Source organism: Anabas testudineus, chromosome 24, assembly GCF_900324465.2.
Source record: "Anabas testudineus chromosome 24, fAnaTes1.2, whole genome shotgun sequence".
NCBI classification, from domain to species: Eukaryota; Metazoa; Chordata; class Actinopteri; order Anabantiformes; family Anabantidae; genus Anabas; species Anabas testudineus.
This window is the reverse complement of record NC_046632.1, coordinates 8,016,453-8,036,017: the sequence shown is the minus strand read 5'-3', so window position 1 is coordinate 8,036,017 and position 19,565 is coordinate 8,016,453. Positions and strand designations below refer to the sequence as shown.

General features: G+C 40.3%; 2 protein-coding genes across 4 annotated transcripts in view; both read right to left on the bottom strand.

The window, feature by feature from the left end:
- Window positions 1-699: 699 nt before the first annotated feature.
- Window positions 700-12,735, bottom strand: rnf217 (ring finger protein 217). 3 transcript variants are annotated; one of them, XM_026341353.1, is made up of 7 exons: window positions 11,568-12,584; window positions 8,105-8,326; window positions 7,838-8,002; window positions 6,859-6,956; window positions 6,665-6,768; window positions 5,612-5,683; window positions 700-5,005 (listed from the first exon to the last, which is right to left on the bottom strand). In XM_026341353.1, exons 1-7 carry the CDS (start codon window positions 12,582-12,584, stop codon window positions 4,926-4,928), a joined length of 1,758 nt encoding a protein of 585 aa, XP_026197138.1. In that variant the 3' UTR covers window positions 700-4,925. The 3 variants fall into 3 exon arrangements, with proteins under 3 accessions (XP_026197138.1, XP_026197139.1, XP_026197140.1); XM_026341354.1 differs by lacking the exon at window positions 5,612-5,683 and having other exon boundaries at window positions 11,568-12,735; XM_026341355.1 differs by lacking the exons at window positions 700-5,005; window positions 5,612-5,683 and adding an exon at window positions 5,707-6,429 and having other exon boundaries at window positions 11,568-12,735.
- Window positions 12,736-17,400: 4,665 nt separating this feature from the next.
- Window positions 17,401-19,565, bottom strand: part of nkain2 (sodium/potassium transporting ATPase interacting 2) — a 65,863-nt gene continuing 63,698 nt past the window's right edge. Inside the window, exon 7 of the mRNA XM_026340729.1 lies at window positions 17,401-19,171. Coding sequence (XP_026196514.1) covers window positions 19,162-19,171 — 10 coding nt within the window. The 3' untranslated portion in view covers window positions 17,401-19,161. The remainder of the gene's footprint in view (window positions 19,172-19,565) is intronic.

Sequence of the window (19,565 nt, the reverse complement as noted above, 5' to 3'; positions counted from 1 at the left end):
TCACGCGCTCGCTCGGCTCCCAGGCGGAGCCAGTAGAACAGCGCGAGCCAATGGGCGCGCGCGCTGTTCTAATTCCCTTAATGAACTTCTTCTCGCCTGCTGCTGACTTTAAAACATTTAAAAGACAACAAAGACACGTTTATATCACTGGCAAAAGAAGGCAATCCATACTTAAAAGTAGTATTTTTACAGCAGATATAAAGGAACAACTCCAACTACTGCAACTGAGTAGTAGGCTAATCTAAAATTATTATCACAATTAAAGTATCAAATGTAGAAATACTGTGAATTTCATTAGTTAAAGCTTTCTCTTTAAAATGTACCAATATAAAAGTTAATTTAATTGCAAAAAATCAAATAAACAAAAGTAGGATAATAGTAAATGAAATCAGCAATAACTGATATTAAAAGTGAGTAATTAAAGTGTTAAATGTTCTCATTATGTACGCATACTTTATATTCCCAGAGTACTGTGGAGAAGCTTTCTTTGTCACACTGAGTGTTCCTGTAACACACTGTAATGGTGCACTTATGACCCCTGCTGACACCAAACTGTAGTCACAGCAGCAGAGACTGACTGTGTGTTGCAACACAGCAACCACTGCTAAATGGAGCTGGGTTCAAATCCACCCGTTGGTCGGGTGCCTTTCTGTGTCAATGTTGTACAATGTACAATGAAACAAGTCAACCCATGACATGTTGGCATTTGACTGAGTTTCTTTATTCTCTATCCTCAGATGAAAACAGTGTTTGTGCATGGCTAAATGAGCAATAAGAATATCAGCAGACATTGTAACAGTGGCAGTAAGTGGAAGGTGTTCAGTCGATCAACACATAAATACATTGCTGCTTTTCCAACAAGTCTGTATGTCTAGACAGGAAAAGTTCATCCTGATGTTACTGATAATACCCTATGTACTGCAAACTCAACGTCCGCAGGCCTGCTGAGATGAAATTAACAAATTATGTATCATCCCTAATTAGACACTCGGCCTGTTGGAAATCCCAAATCTTTCTGGTATCATCGCCTCCTTCAGTGAAGATGTCAGTTTGAGCCTTGTGACAGTCGTCTTATGTTGGAAGCAGGGCCCATAGCGCTCCTGCTTCCAAAGAGTGAGGCCGCTATAAAACAAGATAAAGTGACAGTTTAACTTGTGCAAACGTACAACAGTATTTGGGATGTAGCTGACACCCTGGATTGTTTGGTTTAAACTTTCGCTATTTAAAACACAGTTTCCAAAGAAAATACATTGTTAACCGAAGGCCTGATTGTACAGCATATGTGTGTTGGGGTAACATTGATATATTTCAACAGCATATAAATACACTTCTCTTTTACATTAGGAGCCATAAGACATTAAATATGTATTTCTTCAGCTATTAGCTAAAACATAACACATACTATCAAGAGGCTGCTATAGATTTGTAATCTTTGGACATGGCCCAGGGGCCCTGAACCACAGGTTGGCAAACCATTATCTATAGTGGTTGTAAAGGCACCGTTGCTTTTTTTATGCCAATAGCACTGGGAATGTGACAAAAAAACAAACAACAACAACAAAAAGCAAAAACACCAGGGGCTATCAGCCAGCTAATACACCCCAGCAATAAAATCTAATCATTGGCTAAAACAACACTCATGTCACTGACTGAATTACTATAGAGCAATTGTTTTGCTATAGAGCTTCACCTAAGCAGATGTCTAGTGTTTAGATAAATGCAAGTGATCAAGACAGTAAGAAGAATTAATAAAGCAATAAAACGATAGCGCATGTGTAAAAGTCTAAGAAGTGTTGAGACAAATGCCACCATTCATTTACATTTGTCCTGTAGCTAAACAGATGTAATTACTGTCTGACAGCAAAATTGCCAAATAGATCCCACTCTTAAGCCATGTTTTTAAGGAGATGTTTACCTCGTCTGACCAAATGCTGGGCAATTTGATCTGTCAATTTTCTAAAAATAGGCAAACGCAATAGATAAATCATGTCAGAGCTGGTGCAATGTGCACTACATGGTCATGTGGTATGCTGTTATAAATATGTCACATCAGAGAAGAATCAGCCTGTAGAAATGTAAAATAATTTCAATGATACATTTCTCTGTGAAACAGACATGTTCATTAAACCATGAGTCATATGTCAATCAAACAAAATGACACAGTAATTGTATTTGACAGTGTACTACTAGCTGAGCAGCGAGATAAACCTACGAATAAACCGCAAGTGAGCAATTAAGTAGATAATATTAACGTTGTTGTTTGGTGCAGAACTTACACAACTTAACATTTAACTTCTGACTCACTAACATTTTCTTGTTCCATTTGATAGTTTCCGATTCAACCTCTGACCTCCACACAGTGTTCACAGTCCAGTCAGGCTGAGTAACGCAGACAGTGTTTGCAACACTTAGACACATGGATCTATTTTGACACTACAGTGTTTATACTTCCTGGAATTAAACATGGTAGCTAAGCAGCTGTGGGTAAAGGTATCAGGAAGCATTCATGAATTTATGGTGCAATTTCTGTGGCACAGCTTGTGTAGACAGTGAAGAGAAAACGGACTCCCTGAGAGTACATTCAAACCCAGAGTCAAGATGTCTTGTGACTGCTGAAATCAGTGTGAAACTATACATTTATGTACAATTGCAGTTGTTTTTTTATCAACTCCCAGGTGTAGAAAATGTTTCAGACCTCTAGGAGAAGCCAGGCTAATGCAACAGCACTGCAAAACGTCCAACATCCTTGAACCCTGCTTTTCTCTAATGCTTTAAGCCCTGGATTTAGTGAAGGTTCAGTGATGAAATGTGTTGTAACACGTATTTAAGTACAAATTTGAAAATGCATTGATTTGAAAAAAACAAAACAAAAAAACAACGCCGCAGTTTCACCTTTCGACTCTTCATCATTCGTCGTTCCACATCTGTTTTCTCCATAATATCTCTTATGTGCAGATAAATTGTGCTTATCTTTGATTTTTTTCCCCCCATTTAGTTCCTCCATTAAAACATCTTTGTGAACCTCTCACGAAGAAGCAGTGTAACAAAACCACAGATGAGTCCATGGAGCAGTAGGATAAAAAAACAAACAAAAAAACAGACAAAATCAAAAAGTCATATTCAGTTTGGATATTTTTTGTTGCTGAACAGCTTTTTTTGGTGGTTGGACAGCAGTTTCAGCTGGGCATGTGTCTTTTGTACTGTAACTGCCTCTGAGCCATGTTGCTGAGGTCAGAAGGATGTAAGCCAAGACCCAGTCACACTTCAGAGAACACAATGAACAGAAGATGGCAGAAGTGAAAGAACAGAGGGAAATCCAAGCAGCAGTAAAACAAAATGAAAGAATGATGGCGGGGGAGGAGAGGATAGAGGGATAAGTGAAGGACAGCAAGCCGGCTGCTGCCAGGTGACGACCTTTAAAGCTCTTGGAAATCTCTTGTTCCCTGGCAGCACTCCATATGCGTTTCCGTATGTGCCAGTGTGGATTGAGTTGAAAAGAGTGTGTGTGTACGTTAAAAAAGACATGTCACTATCCAATCTTTCAAAAAGACAAATGTCCTCTTTTCACCGCAAATATTTAAAATGAAACAAAGTCTCACCTCTTATAAACCCTCATCACCTGATCTACCACACATTCAGTGCACTGCAACCTGTAAACTCATATATTTTAAAAACTGAACGTGCTGTTTAGCTGTTTGGCAAACCACCACTCACGCTACAATAAAGAAAAGTACAATTGTGCGTGCCATTGGTCAGCCATGTTAACTCTTAGTGTTTCTAAATGGTTTCCAACTATCTTATACATAATTATGCCTACAACATGAGTGGTCTTGACTCTCCAACAAACTGACATCATCAGCCAAACCTCTGCAAAAGGCAAACTCAATAACGAAAAACAATAACAAAATAACACAAATCCAACAAAGGCAGGGTATCAACTGTCTGTCCTGCCATGTTCAGCGTTTTGTTTTGGCACAACTACCACACCACAGCTTTATGTTGTTTTTGATGACGCAGATACTGGCATACAATGTGTTGGCACAGCAGAGAGGAACTGTTAGGTAGGGAGTCTGTGTGTGTGTGTGTGTGTGTGTGTGTGCGTGATAGAGAGAGAGCGAGAGAAGCACTATCCATCCAGGCAGGGAGGGGGGAGGAATGACAGGAAGACAGGAGCAGTGGAAGGAGGATAAAGCTCATGAATAACCAAAACAGAAAACAATGAACGCTTCGGGGTCAGTGGGCTGAATGTATGTTTGAAGTCACTCTTAGGGTGGAGACACAAAATGCAACTTTCCAGCCTTCTAGCAAAGAACTTGAGATCAGGCAGAGTCAGTGTTATCCAAGTTAGTCCTTCATCCTTCCATTGTAAATTTAGTTCTATGTTTTTTTCCACTGTTGTCAGACTCAGTAAAAGAAAAGTGAGTTTAGTTAAGTTGAAGTTAATGTCCAGCTTTTGTTGCATCAGTGAGAACTAATTTCTCCATCATGGCTTGTTGCAAATTCTGATTTCCCGTGGCATTTTTACACCATTGTACGCGCTGCACAAATAACTTACTGCAAGGAAGATATTCCCTGACATTTCCAAATTGCTCACCTGCAAGTCTCACTTAACATTTTCCAGCTCTCCCAGCAGTCAGTGGTCCATGGAACATTTTTTCAGTATCCAATACTATTACGCTCTCATCTGCAAAATTCACCTCCTCACGTCTGAACAACAGGGTCTGAGTGTATGCATTTTCCGTCCTTGAATTTCCATTCCAAGCCTTATATTACGGGTTCATGTACTTCCTTCCACCTGAAAGGTTCTCACTAATTGCTAGTGTTAATTTCGGATGCTCGTGTCAGACTTTAGTGATGACTCAGGCCGGCATGTCTGTCCCTGAGGAGTTGTGGGCGTATGCTTTCAAGATGTGCAGGGCAGGTTTTTAGATCCAACGTCCAGAACCCTGAGTGCGCTGCTTCTTCCTCCTCTTACACACATAGTAGACCGGGAAAACTACCAAACCTGGAGGATGAGAAAGGACGGAGGATGAGAAAAAGCAAAAACACATATTAAACACATATTACTTTAGCTCTGATGACATTTCTATAACGATCTGGTTAATCAATCCTATAGCACACTGTAAACACATGTAATTAACTGAGCTCAAACAGAGTGAGTTGGACAGAGCACTATTAATGATAAATATGAAGCCATCATCATGGCATATTAGCCTGAAGTGGATCATCTGTCAAACTCAAGAAAAAGTACAGTTCAGCTGAGGCATCAGTAGTTCACAATACTGCCTGACAGACGTCTCAGAGACTACAAGTCTTCAGATGGATGATGTTGTTAGTAAAAGTAGTTCAAGCAAGTAAAAGCCGGTCACCCAAGTGAGTAATAATCTGGATATATGGCCTTAGCACTTTTAAACAGAAACAGTTTAACTTACCATTCACATAAAACATAGAGACACTGATATGAATGAAAATGTCATTGACAGTGCAGCTGCTTTCGCTGTATAGAAGGAAATACCTGCAATAGGGCCAAACCCTTTAGCTATAATTTGTTTACTGCTCTCCCTGAAGCTTCACCCTGATTAATGCGCATGCGTGCTCGTAATTGTGTTACCTATCACCAGTGCAAGAGCTCCAAGCACCACGACCAGCAGAATGACCACAGGGGCTATCAGCACCTTGGTGGCTGCCGAGAAAAACAGAGAGGAGCAGAACAATTATCATTCATAATAAATAAATGTTCTTTTCGGGTGAGGCAGAAATTGCATTATTCAAATTTAATGGTTTGTTTTGTTACATCCTGTTTAAATATTAATACATCCCTGGAGAAAACTGTCTGGTCACCAGTGCACAGTTATATAAGTTACTGAGTGCTGAACAGATTTTATCATACTATCATCCTCATCAATGATAAAACATGTCTTATGTTCATGTTATATTCATATGCCAAATCTGTGCAGCTAACAGTTCATGGCATGTGAACAATAATGAGAGCTGCAGTGAGTAAATGCTTCTTGTTAAGGGACAAATTAGCTCTCAGTTCGACAGGTACCCTGCTGATATAACTAGCTGTAGCTGTCATGGAGAGCAGATCTATTAGAGGAGTTTGACTTCCTGGAGGCTTGCTAGTGCATACATCTGATAAGAGTGAATGGATACTTATTGCTAACATAATCTGATATGTGATGCTTTCATACTTCATTATAAAGCCTTGCTCAGTAGCCTCTGCAGGCAAACAGTTACATATGGATGCTTTCCCTCACGTTGCCATGCTATGGCGAGGTAAATTCACAACAATCACAGATAACACAGAGCTTTCTGGTCTTATTTGCGCTTTGTTAGAGGTTTGGCTTTACGGACAGCAATGAAGGTCTGCTGGTTGGTCAGTCCATCACTATGGTGTAGAATCAAATAGCCCATCCAGTACGGGATCTAGATTAAACATGGGTTTATGATCAAATACCTATATTCCCCTAACCTCAGCACTGCTTTGTGTTTACTAACTGTTAACATCCTAACATGCTACACAAAGATGCTGCATGTTAATACTGTCACTGTAAATGCATTAGCATGATGGTGTTAGCATTTAGCTCAGTATGTCATTGTGTGAGGCTCAAAATATCTAATATCTAGAACAGCATTCTAGGAAACATGCACACCAACTTACCACACACAGAGCCTCTAATTAGCCGTCTCAGATGAGGTTTGTCAGGTAGGTAGCGATACTTGCAGCCAAACACACTGAGGTTGGATGTATGGTCACCAAAAAACCTGCAAAACCAAAGCAAGTGAAAAATGAAATCAAAGCATGTGACAAATAACAAACAAACATGGAGTCTTAGTTTAAATACAAGTTCTAACCTCAGGTGTCGGTAGCGCTCTCCACAACGGTAACAGAAGTTAGTATTACACTGCATACAGGTCATGTGATCGCATCCCTCTGTTCGCTGAATATGGATCTAAGCATGTAAAGAGAAAAAAGGATGTATATCGTAAAACGAGGACAATTTTCCAAGCAGTACTGGCATACCAATTCCCTTATTTACACACTGAAAGCCATAGGAATTGGGTTTAGCATCCACTCAAAGGCAGAGCACTAAGCATGCAGCAGTACAGTTAATGGATGCTCACTGCTTGGCCGCTGTAACATGGAGCAGTCTTCCCATAATAAGGCATTAACTTCAGCTGCTCTTAGCTTCTTTTTCCCAGCTAAACACAGCATGACACCAGTTTGTTGGTTTCACAGTTGAACGCAATCCTCTCACATTGCTCCCAGGGCAGAAACACAGAGACATGCAGCAGCAGTGTGACAAACACAGATGGAAAGTGCTTGCTGCTGTGGGTAAACATTTCTCATATACCGGTAATTTGCTTAATTTATGTCTTCCTTTAGTCATCTTCTGACAGTCTAATTAGATGTAGTGTAGGCTGACATGGTTGTAATGAGACTGTGAGATAAGACCAGGCTGGTGTTATGAGAGAGATGCCAGTGAGTCTGCAAGATATAGTCTTGTGCAGCAGAGACGTCATCACTGCTTTTTCCCCCAATGTGTTCACTGTCTGTGCATCTCTGATCTGCCGCACCATGTGAGCTTTAAATCTGTACATCCATCTAGTTCTCTATAGCTCCCCATCCATCATCGGCCCCTGCTTTAATGCGTCTTTGTCTTCATCGATTTATTCCTCTACGTCGACTCCACACTCCATCAGTCAACTCCATTTCTAATTCCACATGCTCGCCTTACATTTTGGCCACATTCAGCATTCCTCTGACCTTGATGCTCTTCAGCAAAAGACATTATCGCAACAGCTTGTAAGCTCTACTATCACCAGTTCTCACCTTGCAATGTGGACATTTCTGGGCATTCCTTTGTCCATGCTCTATGACACTTGCCCAGTTTCGTAGCAGCTTGTCTCCTTTCCTATAGTCGCGGCATTTGAGGCCATCGTGCCAGGGTGAGTGGCATTTAAAGCACCACACAAACTGGCAATTGCTACACTGGATCTAGAGCAGAGACAGAAGACATTAGATCTATAGCGTAGAGCTGTAGGCTAAATTCAATTACCATATGGTTCATATGGAATATTACTGCAAAATGTTCATTACCTTGTACTTTTGCTCTGAGCGGTTTGGGTTTTGTTTTTTCAGAGAGGTGAACTCACTGCACTGGGGGCAGGGTTTGGTGCTCGAATCCAGCTGACTCAGCTCCAAAAAGTATCGATATTTTGCCACATCCTCATTGGCCAAATGGGAAATCACCACTCCCTCCTCCAGGTAGCCACTGCACTCTGGGATTGGACAGCTGATGTAAGGTTTGGCCACTCGCACCTGGGAAACGTCATAAGCGAATGAGATTAATTGTACAGGAGGGTGAATTAGTGACTAAACATATGCATGTTGCACAAAGTTACACACCTGCATCGTACATATAGGTTTGAGAGACACTACACTACCCTACAAACTTCAATTCTACTGTTTCCTTTTCACCACCTCTTTTCTGTCTCTTATCCTCCTACGGCATCTCTTCTGCTCTCGTTCTTTCTCTCTCTCACTTATTTCATATTTCCCTTTCTGTCTCACTGGCTCTCTCCCCACACGTTCAGTCCATCAGAATCACTGAGACCTTTTGTTCTGATACACAATAAGGCATTTTGTCACTGTGTGCGCGTGTGTAAGAGAGAGCGTGAAATGACGGCAGACAGAAATTGAACAAGAATAGCAGAGGCATCTAATGGTGTTACACCCAACATCCCCTCCAGCATGTGTGCACACAGACTAAAAGCCTGCTACATGATTATGAAAATCTATCCTCCTGCATGCATGAAAGCTGATGTGTCAGTATTGTTGCCACAACACTAAAGCTGTGATGACCACTGCCAAACCAGTTGGACAAGTTAGGAGTGCTTCCACTTTATCTCCCTCTCACATACACGTGTCACCATCATGCGTCGTGTCTTTAAACTGTGACTGACTTTGTTCTACATTTTCACTGACACAAGATAAAACACAAGCCGGCATAAAGATGCACACACGATTAAAACAGCAGAACACTTTACGTTGGGCACACGGCTAACACTACATACTACAGTATGCAGTGACAATATCATGCTTATATCATGTATATGCTATAGCACATCATCCTGTTGTGTTGTAGCAGTGATGCTGTAGCATCTTTACACCAGGGCACACTTATGTTAAATGCTAAAGTATCTTACTTAATAAATATAGGGACAAAAACCAACTTTATATGATGCAGGTTGTTACCATATCACTAACAGCAACAAATCATCAGTTTAACAATACTTTAACTTTTTAATTTTGGAACATAGTCTTGCTGCATGATGAAGCTCCTTCCAATTAGTTTTTATGCATTTCTCAGTATAGACAAAATGTTTCTGTACTGTACTGAATTAATCCTGTTGCCGAGTTCTATCATCAGTAAAGATTAGTAAGCCTGGTCCAGAGGCAGTCATGCAAGCCCTAGCCATGGCACTTCCTCCTCTGTGCTTTATAGATGAATATGTACGGTTTGAATTGAGAGTAAATCTTTTCTACTGCCACACTTTAGCCTTCACTTTGATAGAGGCTAGTTGCATCAGTTACATCAGTGCATAAAACTTCTGAGACTCAACCTTTTTTTTTTTTTTTTTTCAAATTCCAACCTCGTTTTTTAATAACAAATACAATCTCCACAGGTAAATCCCAAGAGCAAAAGTATTTAAGGCACATGTATAGTTCTTGTAGCTTTATACCACTTCAATTTCTTATTTATCTTACATCTTTGCCACATTTGGCACTCTGCTGTGTACAATGGGGAAATTGTGTGCATGCAATTTCCCCATTGTGGGAGTTTTTCTTATCTTATCTTATCTTAAATAAAAAAGGCCTGTGAGTCACATGTTCTAATACTTGCTTAATAGTCGCATTATCTGTTACAAATGCTATGTTGTTTAATATATCGAGGTGTAAAAAGCATCAAACAGAACCTCAAATTTTTAACTTTAGTCTCATATTCATTTTTTATCTTAAAGTTGTGGTGTACAGCAAACAGGATGAACAAGATGAATTGGCCTTGGCCTTGGATGTAGAGAAGCCCATTTTCCAGAGACTCTAAGTATCTAATATGCTAAGGCACAATCAATTCGAATGGGTCGCTATAAAGAACTAAAGTCTAAGTCGAATGTCTCTATTTCAATATTTTAAATTTGAGGAAGTTGCCAAATAACCAGGTAGCCATTGTCTTATACACTACATAGTTAGCACCACCACCTGAGGGTGAACACCAAGTGTGTGTGATAGAACAAGTGTGCAGTACACTAAGAGAAAAAAATAATCCACCTACACAGGATAGTTTATATGACCCCTATCTCATCCTCCGTGTTCTTATCAGAGAGTTTGTTTGTATCTGTGTTCGCGTGGTTATCAAACTAAGATAAATATGAAGTAATCTGGATGACTGCTAAAACGGTTTTTATCAAAACAGATTAAGGCAGACTACCGCTCCAGGAGCAAGCCCGTAGGATTGCAACTTTTTACTGCCTCGTAAAATAACAGTAGCTGAGAACGCCAACTAAGTTTATCAAAACAGTAATGATAATCAGTAGATTGCTGGCTGGCACAAAGCAAGAAAAAAAATCCACCATCAAATACGTTAACTTCGATAGAAAGCAGCAAGCGACAACGTGTTTCATGGCTTTTTCCAGGTAAGCTACACTTGAAATTAGGGAAAGTAAATGATTCATTTATCGGCTATTCATTTTCTTGATGTGTCTGAGTAAATATACCTCTGACTAGACTTTTTATTGTACATGCACTGTAGCCACAAGGCATGCGATGTGCTGAAAAACTGCTTTGCTGTAACTGTGCTACAGTGAAATGCTCTCCCCAATGACTGGGATGCTCTGGTATATTTTATAACATCAAGTCACCTTTTTAACATTGGGACAAAATCAGCTGAATTTAAAGGCCACACTTTTGCTTTGTTGGACTGTAGCTTAACTAATAATGCACAACACATCCAAAGATTTGTATGTGAGGGTTAAATCTTCCTTAAGTAGGTAAGCCTTAGAGAAAAGTCTGCTATGGTGAAAAGCATTCCTGGCCAGGTCCTAGTTTTAGTGCAGAATGTGTCAGTGACCCAGATTCACAGAAAAATAGCTGCTATCACAAGATGAGGAGACCTGCAGATGTTGGCCTGTGACAGAGTTTAGTAGTAATTACATCAAACTTTGTCCTAATTAACAATAGACAGCCCACGATCCAGAAATCTTTTTTTTCTAAAATATGTGAAATATGTGGAGACAGCTGGTGGTGAGGGATCAGCAGAGTGTTTTTCCGTGCATGGTTTCCCACATTGTCTAGCCATGCCCCTGCCTTGGGGTAGACAACATGCAGAACTTAGCACATACAAGTGTGACAGAGAAGATTATGTGTGTTTGTTTTTCATGGAGGTGCTGCAACTGCTGACCCACCCAGCAACGCCTGGTTGTAGGCCAGGCTCCTGCTCATCCCTGGGCCACCCTGCTGCACTACACTGGCTTCTTTTCCTACTCGGCCTCTCTTTACCAACCTGGGAGCTGACGTAAAGTTTCAGACACTCATCACACACGGCCTTCCTGCAGCAGGGCAGGGGTGCGATGGTTTTGTCTTCCAGGCACACCCGGCAACTCTGCATCATACTCTCCGTCTCGGCCTGCTCCATGTACAGTTGGTGGGCCAGATCCCCGAAAGGATCCACCAGGTCGTCCAGGGTGTACAGTGACGATTCGGGACTCGAAGCTGGATCCAGTCCCATGTCGGCGACCGTGCCCGGTTCGTCAATAGAGACCGTTTCATCGTAGCGGTCTGTGATTTCACCTTCCGTCCTGTGATTGTCGTTAGCGATGCAGTAAACGGTGCAGTAGACGTGTTCTTTGACACCATACGACTCTTCCAAAGTGTCCGTGTTGCTTTCACTGTCACATCTGTGATGACACTGGCCGGTAACAGTTAAATATTCAACTCCTTGTCCATCCGAAGTCGGTAACTCGACGAAGGTTGGTTCGTTTTTCTCACCAGCTCCGCCCGGTTCTCGGTGCGACTTTTCACAGTCACTTCCATCGCCGTCACCGTCGCTATGAACGTCTCCTTCGGGGCTTTCACGCTCGCTGCCGCACTGCATCCGACTGCTCGTACTCAAACGGGGAGAAGGAGGTTTTGAAACCCCGAAGTTCCTCCTCAAAATCTCGACGGCGCTCGCCCTCCTCCTCCTCTCTCCCCCGCCGTTGCAGTTGTTGTTGTTGTTGCCCTCCGCATCCCTCTCCTCCTCCTCCTCTTCCTCCTCCTCCTCGTCGTCGTCGTCGCCGCCGCTCCGCTCCTCCGGCTCCGTCGCTCCTCCGTCGAGCGACAGCCGCGAGTTAGATCTGCTGACACGGTGGCTCAAATCTCCGAGCGGCCGCTCAACTTTACCGTCCACGAAAGAAGTTTCCGTCGGCAGGTTGCGGGACAACTTCACCCTCCCCTCCTCGAAACTGCTGATAAAACTCGGCATTTTACAGATGTCAGCTATCGGCCTGTCATCTTCCATCCCCGGTTGGGCTCTCCCCATTTAGTGAGCGGCTCTCCCCCGGACGGAGCGCTGCCTCCTTTCCCCCCAACTCCTGCTACCAAAACAAAGCAGGCAGCTCGCTGCTTCCGGGTGTCTACGTCAGCAAGACGGAGAGCAGCGATAGGCCGACGGGAGGCCTGGTGGAGGAGTGCAGCTGGCAGGCTGGCACAAAAACAACTGCAAACATCACAGTGCAGGTACAGCTGAGGCATGGCCAAGGCTGGATTAGTCAGATGTTATTAATGCCTGAAAGCCTAAAATCTAAATCTATCTAAAATATACTGTTAAAAATAACTGAGCAGGCTACACAGCTACAGCTCTGTTTCCTGACTTAGGTGTTTCCATTTCTGCTACTTTATAATGTACTTAATAAGCAAATAATACTTCTTACTCCGCTACAGTTATCTGCCACCCTTTTGTTTACTTTTTATCTTAGAAAATACAGTGTATTCACAAGTCTTTACTGGGAAAGCCATAAGGCATTTAGCAGTATGTAAACTCATTCAAATTATAATGATGTAATTTAAATACTTTGATAATCAAAACAGCAAATCTATTAAAATTAGCTCTATCTTTACCAGCTGCAGGAGCTGTACAATATAGTGCATCACTAATTCAAACCAATGTAATGTACATTAATGTGACATTTGCCATTCTGCATAATGAGCGCTTTCACTTCTGGAACTTTAATTTAATTTTGATGCTAATACTTCTGCACTTTTGTGCTTCAATAAAGTATTTTACTTTCTATACTTCTGGCCTACTCATTATTATTCACTAGTTGTTCTACCACTAATCATTAGCTTTATGAATAATTTCAATTATAGGACTAGATGTATTCACACATTAATAACATCAGACATACATTGGTAAGGAATACACTATAATATTCCTGAATTATTAAGCCAATGTTTTTTCATTAATATGCTATAGTCCTGTGGAACCCCTCCTTCACTTCTCAAAGATATGATGACAAAAACGTATGTATTTTACAGTTTTAAAATGCAAAACTTTAAAATGTAAGACATATTCCTAAACAGTATTATGTTTCACTGGAGCTTTCATGCACCTTCCCATCTACTGTCTTCTGAGCTACTTTAGATTATTCTAGATGTGTTGTTGCTTTTCCTGCCAAACGACTGAATGAATCCATTGGATTTACTAGAAGAGATCACATAGTGCTTATATCTTTACTATTAATATCATTAGTAGTGGTAATGGTAGCAGCTGCTTAGTTCCAGATACTACATAGTATTTGAAAGGCTGTGGACCCATTTCTCTTCATTGCATCACGCACACAATTCTCATTTCCATAAAATCCCCCTTTAACTAGAACTCATTTCATTTTGTGGGGAGAAGTGACACTTGAACGCAGAAGAATGAATGTAATTTGGATGGACACAGTTTTAGTTCAGCGCTGTTGGCACAACTTTCAACTAAATTTAACTAGGGCAGCTGTAAAATGGATTGTTAGCTCTGTTACAATTCCTCATTTATGCCAAAGGGCACATGCCACATGGTAATTAGTTTGCTTGTCCTGGTTGTGCCCAACTGGTTTTAGTGGAGAATGCCAACAATGTTAAAAAGCCTTTGCGAGTGTATGAGTTTCAGCTTATTACATAAAGCCAGAAAACCCATCTGACACTGTAGGAGTGTGTTGTTCTACACTAAGCAGATCAAGAAGTTGGGACAGTGTGCAGGCTGCAAATAAATATTTAAACTACTTCCAATCAGATGGAACCAAACAGAAACTCAGCTTAATGCATCTATAAAGAGAGCGCTTCTAAGTCACTCAAGAGGGTTTTAATCTGAATTGGTTAGGCGGTTCATGTTTACATAACCACTATTATTCTCTGGGACTTAAACATTGAATTTACCTTAAAACATTAGATGAGAATAGAAGAACACCACCCACTCCGCTCCTCTAGCTGATTATATTTCCTCAGCACAGGAACAGTAGTGCTTCCTGGCAATGATTGTGTGTGTGTGTGTGTGTGTGTGTGTGTGTGTGTGAAAGAAAGAGAGGGAGAGAGATCCTATGCGATGACTGGTCATAATGTGTGAACTGATGTGAAAGAGAAAGTGATCAGGGTTTTGAATGTTGCCCTAAGCTCTCTCCAAGGATCCTGTTTCGAATTTCAGAAAGTGGATTTTCTGCATAACTGAACTACTGGAAAACACAAGGCTGGACAAGAAAGACACCCTTAACCCCAAAAGAAATTGCACATATAGAACATAGCAGGTGTGAAATGTGTAAAATGATGTTGTCAGAGAACAAAGGACAAAAATATAGTCTTTCCTTCTCCACTGTCTACTTTATTCCCAACTGTCTAGTTTATGTACAGTCAGTCAAGTGTGGGAAAACAATCAGCAAAAGAGAAGAGTTAGTCAGTGGTGAACTTAAAGAAATCAACCCAGAGCCACAGACAAAGATTGAAGATGTCTTTTCAACTGGCAGTTATTAGCATATTCCTGCATCAACATGCTGACAGTGGGGTAGTTCTTTGATGTGTTATGATTATGTATTATTGCCCTCCAATAAATACTTAGATAACATTTCTTTCTGCCCATTATTCCTTAAATTAATTTAATAAAGCATAGAATGCAAATGTAGTACAGAAATAGACAAGCTGTAAAATTAAATGCATTTTTAAATGTTTACATTACAATATAATGTGAACTGGGCACTGGAGTACCCCAGGGTTCTGTAATAGTTCCTAGACTGTTCTCTTGCTTGTACTGTACTTTAATTATTGACATATTACTTTTTGCCCTTTGCAGCTCCATGTACACATATATCATTTGAAGAGCTTAAAAACTGGCAAATGATGGTATCACATTTTTCTGAGCACCAATCAGGAATTAGCAACACCCGAATCAAAACTCACCTGATGAAAGCACATTAGCTTATTGAGTTTTTAAGTGTTCTACTTAACACTAAATAAACAAATGTCTTTTATCTTTAAGATTATATAGAAATACTTAGTTCTGATAACATAGAATATTATCAAAATATCCTGTCAATTTTTGTAAAGGCCAAATACACACTATTTTGTTTCTTATTTGTCATACATTTACACAGCACCATACTAATAACTATACCTGTAAAATCTTGCTTTAGAACATTACAGTGGCTTAACTGACTTTATTGATACCACTGATCTAAATGGCTTCGCTCCAGCTTCTTCTGCTAATTTTTAACACTACTGTATGTACAGAAGTGTATTTTTAGATCTATAGATAAAAGCTCTATTGACTGTTCCAAAGTCTAAATGAGTTCAAGATTTTCCAAAGACAAACAATGTGTAGATAACTATGTAGATTCGGTCTTAATTATTACTTTAATAATGTTATTGCTTTTATTAGTATACATTTGCGTTGCGTTCAGGGCAGGTTGTCACTTTGCTGGTTCTGGGTTAAATGCTGTTCTGTTCACCATGACACAAAAAACAATGTGCTGCAGTACAAAGTCTCACACACACACAGGCACACAAACATACACTCACACACACAAGGGTCACATTATACTGTATATCTGAAATCCTTTCTTTTTCAGTATATATTTGCTTCAGTCTTTTAAATCTGCTGGATTGTTGTTTGGGTTGATATTAACTCCACAGTGCATGGTTAATATTCAATTTATCTACTTCATTCAGACAAGCAAATTAACAAGTAAATTCACTTTCAGGTCACATAGTGTCATTTGCCAATGACACAGCTCACTATATCTTTTTCAATTAAGCTTCTACATAATATGCAGACCCTTTTCACAGTTCCTGGTTTGAATTTTCCCAAACACACTTAATCTGCAGTCATTTTATTTATTAAAAATCAATGTGTGGCATAGTTAAATTCAAATATAAATTAATAATGCAAAGTTAATTATGTGCTGAGGTGAAAGTGAATTTCCAGCCTTTACAGAACATTTACTGCAAGAATTATAGACTATAGTGCAACTAATTATCTCTCCACCCAACCTCCTCTTACACTCTCATTTCAAATACACTGTACAATTAGAAGAAATAGAACATAGTAGTCCCACTTGTACACAACATCATACATTAGTAGTCAACTAGAAAAAACAGTAAACACGGCCACGTGATTAAAAAACGTCTAGAAGTTCAAAGTTACATTTCATCGTTTTACATTGTATTAGCTATTTTTCTCCTTTACTCGGCAGACATTTCAGACTGTGTTATTTATAGAAAAACCACAAAGTTCACATTTAGCACTCTTTGCAGAGAGTTGAGGAGCATTCAACAAACTGAACAGCGCCCATTTTAAGTAGCTAGTTAGTCACACGCAGCATGAGATTAAATACGCAACAGTTTGGAAACACCCCATGCAAACACACATAAATGTTGTCTCCATCCTCCAGAGTGACAGTGTCAGTGGAGCATCGCAAGGCAATGGCTCTGAACGTAACCCACAGAGTTTTGTTACAGAACAGATAAACTGGCAGAGGAGGGGGTGCAGAATGGACTTTGAGAGGAAAGTGGTCTCTGTTAGTTCATCCTAATGTCAAGAGAAGTCACTGTTTCCCCCGGGGAGTGTTCATTTGCAGACGGAGAAGGCCTCAAACTTTTGGTCCAGTGATTGTGACACAAATGCGACATGTTTAGTCCCTTTTCCAGTTGATTTGCAGAATCAACCAGAAAGCCAGCTGGCTGTCTGGAAATTGTGAGTTGTTTTTATTTGCAATATTTGTATTTCTTACGTGGACACCCACCCAAAATGAACACGAGACCCATCATTTTGGTCCTAGTCTGTGGCTTTCAAAAAAAAAAAAAAGTCTCCACAGACATTCTTGCGATGATACAGTTGGCACTTTCAACATTAAAAAGGGGGAGAGCTGCTAGGTCTCTGGTATCTCTCTGGTATAATTTTTTAGTCCTCATTGGTCTGCAGCAGAAGGAGGATGCATTCACTGTCAGCCCTCCTTTCTCTTTCTTTCACCAATCATTTGAGATTTCAAATACCAATACATAGGTTGAAATAATTAATTGAAATAACTTTGAGGATGCCCTGTTTCCATATGATGACGATGATGACAGCCATTTTTTCAGAAATTTTTATTGATACAAAAATGCCAATCCATGAAAAGATTCAGGCCACTTTGACTGTGATTGTCATTTCTGTCAAGGGTGCGTCTTCCTCCCCATTTAAGCTCTGCCTGTGGAGTATTTTGGCTGCTTTTGAATTGGATCTGTTATTACAAAGAGCTGGATGCCGCAGACGAGAAGGCTGATGGACATTTTATCCCATTTCCAGCATTTCAAAAAATAGGAAGAGGAAAAATGGGTGAGGTGTCTACAAGAGGACTCAGGTGGATGGAAACATGACCTCTATCTCTTCTATGGGTTGTTTTCTATTTCATGGTCTGTCTCTGTCTCCCTCTACCTCTCTGTCTTAGATGGAAGACAAAATATTTAGACAGCAAGAGACCAAAGAGACTGTCTATCTCCCAGTCTGTCTGTCTATCTACCTGCTGCACCTGTCAGTCAGTGTTCAGTCTTTCTGTCTGACAGAAGTTCTATTGTAAACATTAAGATTCACATTAGTAGTAAAAATGTTAGGTGGTTGCGGATCTGTTAAGAATGCGCATACACATGTGTGTATTCACATATGCGCTCATGTAACGCCTGTGTATGTGTCTGCTTCCTGTACACATGCACATACAGTATGTAATGATAACATGTAAACCTACACATCGCACTGCTATTTAACATTCAGTGTTTGTGATGACACAGCAAAGAGTAAACTACAGCCCACGACTTATATCAAGCCTTCAACTTTACTGATCTTACCAAATTGCACCAAAAAGTAATTTTAGAAAAAAAAAAGATGTTTCACATTCCTTGATCGGTAGTCTTTTGAGGAGATGCTCGGTTCGGTTGGAAGTCAAGTGTCTTATTTATCAGGTGCAAGAAGCAAGAGAGTTCCAGAGATGGTTAAGCAGGCTCTAATGTATACACATGGATGTTTCTCTGGGATTAAAAAAAAAATCTTTGGTCAGGCATATCTGCACATGATAGCTGTTAGATACGCAACAGATTTTTGCAGTAGCGTGACACAACAGGGCTCCATCTTCATAACAGTCCTCTGACAGCAGAAATCCACAAGCTCTCATTGGAAGCCTGAAGAAACACATCACAGACGAGTCGTGGCCTCTTTGCATCCCTTTGGTTTCTATCACCATGCAGATACCCGACAGCACAGGAGGAAGCAAATCATTGGCTCCTGATTGTGTCCCTCAGTCAGACAAAAAAAAAAAAAAAAAAAAAAAACAGAAACATATTCGGCAGTTATCATGTTTAACCACACGAGGCCAGTGTTTCATCAGGAACAGACCTAACACCATTAAAAACTGCAGAAAGGCAGATCAGGGAAGCCTTCTAACTAAGTACTAGGGCGATTTATAGCATAGGTTGAATCACAGATCATCTTAGCTCTTTCTGTATACTATCTACTTTTCTGCGTCTTGGTTGTTGTTCATGTAAAGACAGTGGGAGTAGTAAGAGCGAGGAGTTAAGTAGTGGTGGTTCATAAGGCAGTGTTCCTGGAGTATATCCTGGGTTTACTTTGACCTGGAGAGGAAAAGAGAAGAAAGAAGAGAGTTATACAAAATCATGTCCCCTTTATCATTATAGTATTGCATTAAAGGTAAATGTTGAAACTGAATGCTGCTTTAAAGCTACTTGACAAATTATAATTGAAAACTGTGAAGGTTAAGAGGTTTATAGTGAGACGTGAAATGGTACATTTGCTCACTATCAGCCTTAATAAAGTAATTGACTGAACAACATAATGTACTTGGCTCGTGTATTTTATGAAGGATTCACCCAAAATATTAAACACATGCAAGAAGGAGAAAAAACAGTTTGTCACTAAAACAATTCATTCATTTCCATAGTGCTTTAAAGACAGACTCTATCTCTCTAGTTCAATAAACTCAATCATTTTGCTGCCACAACTTAGTGC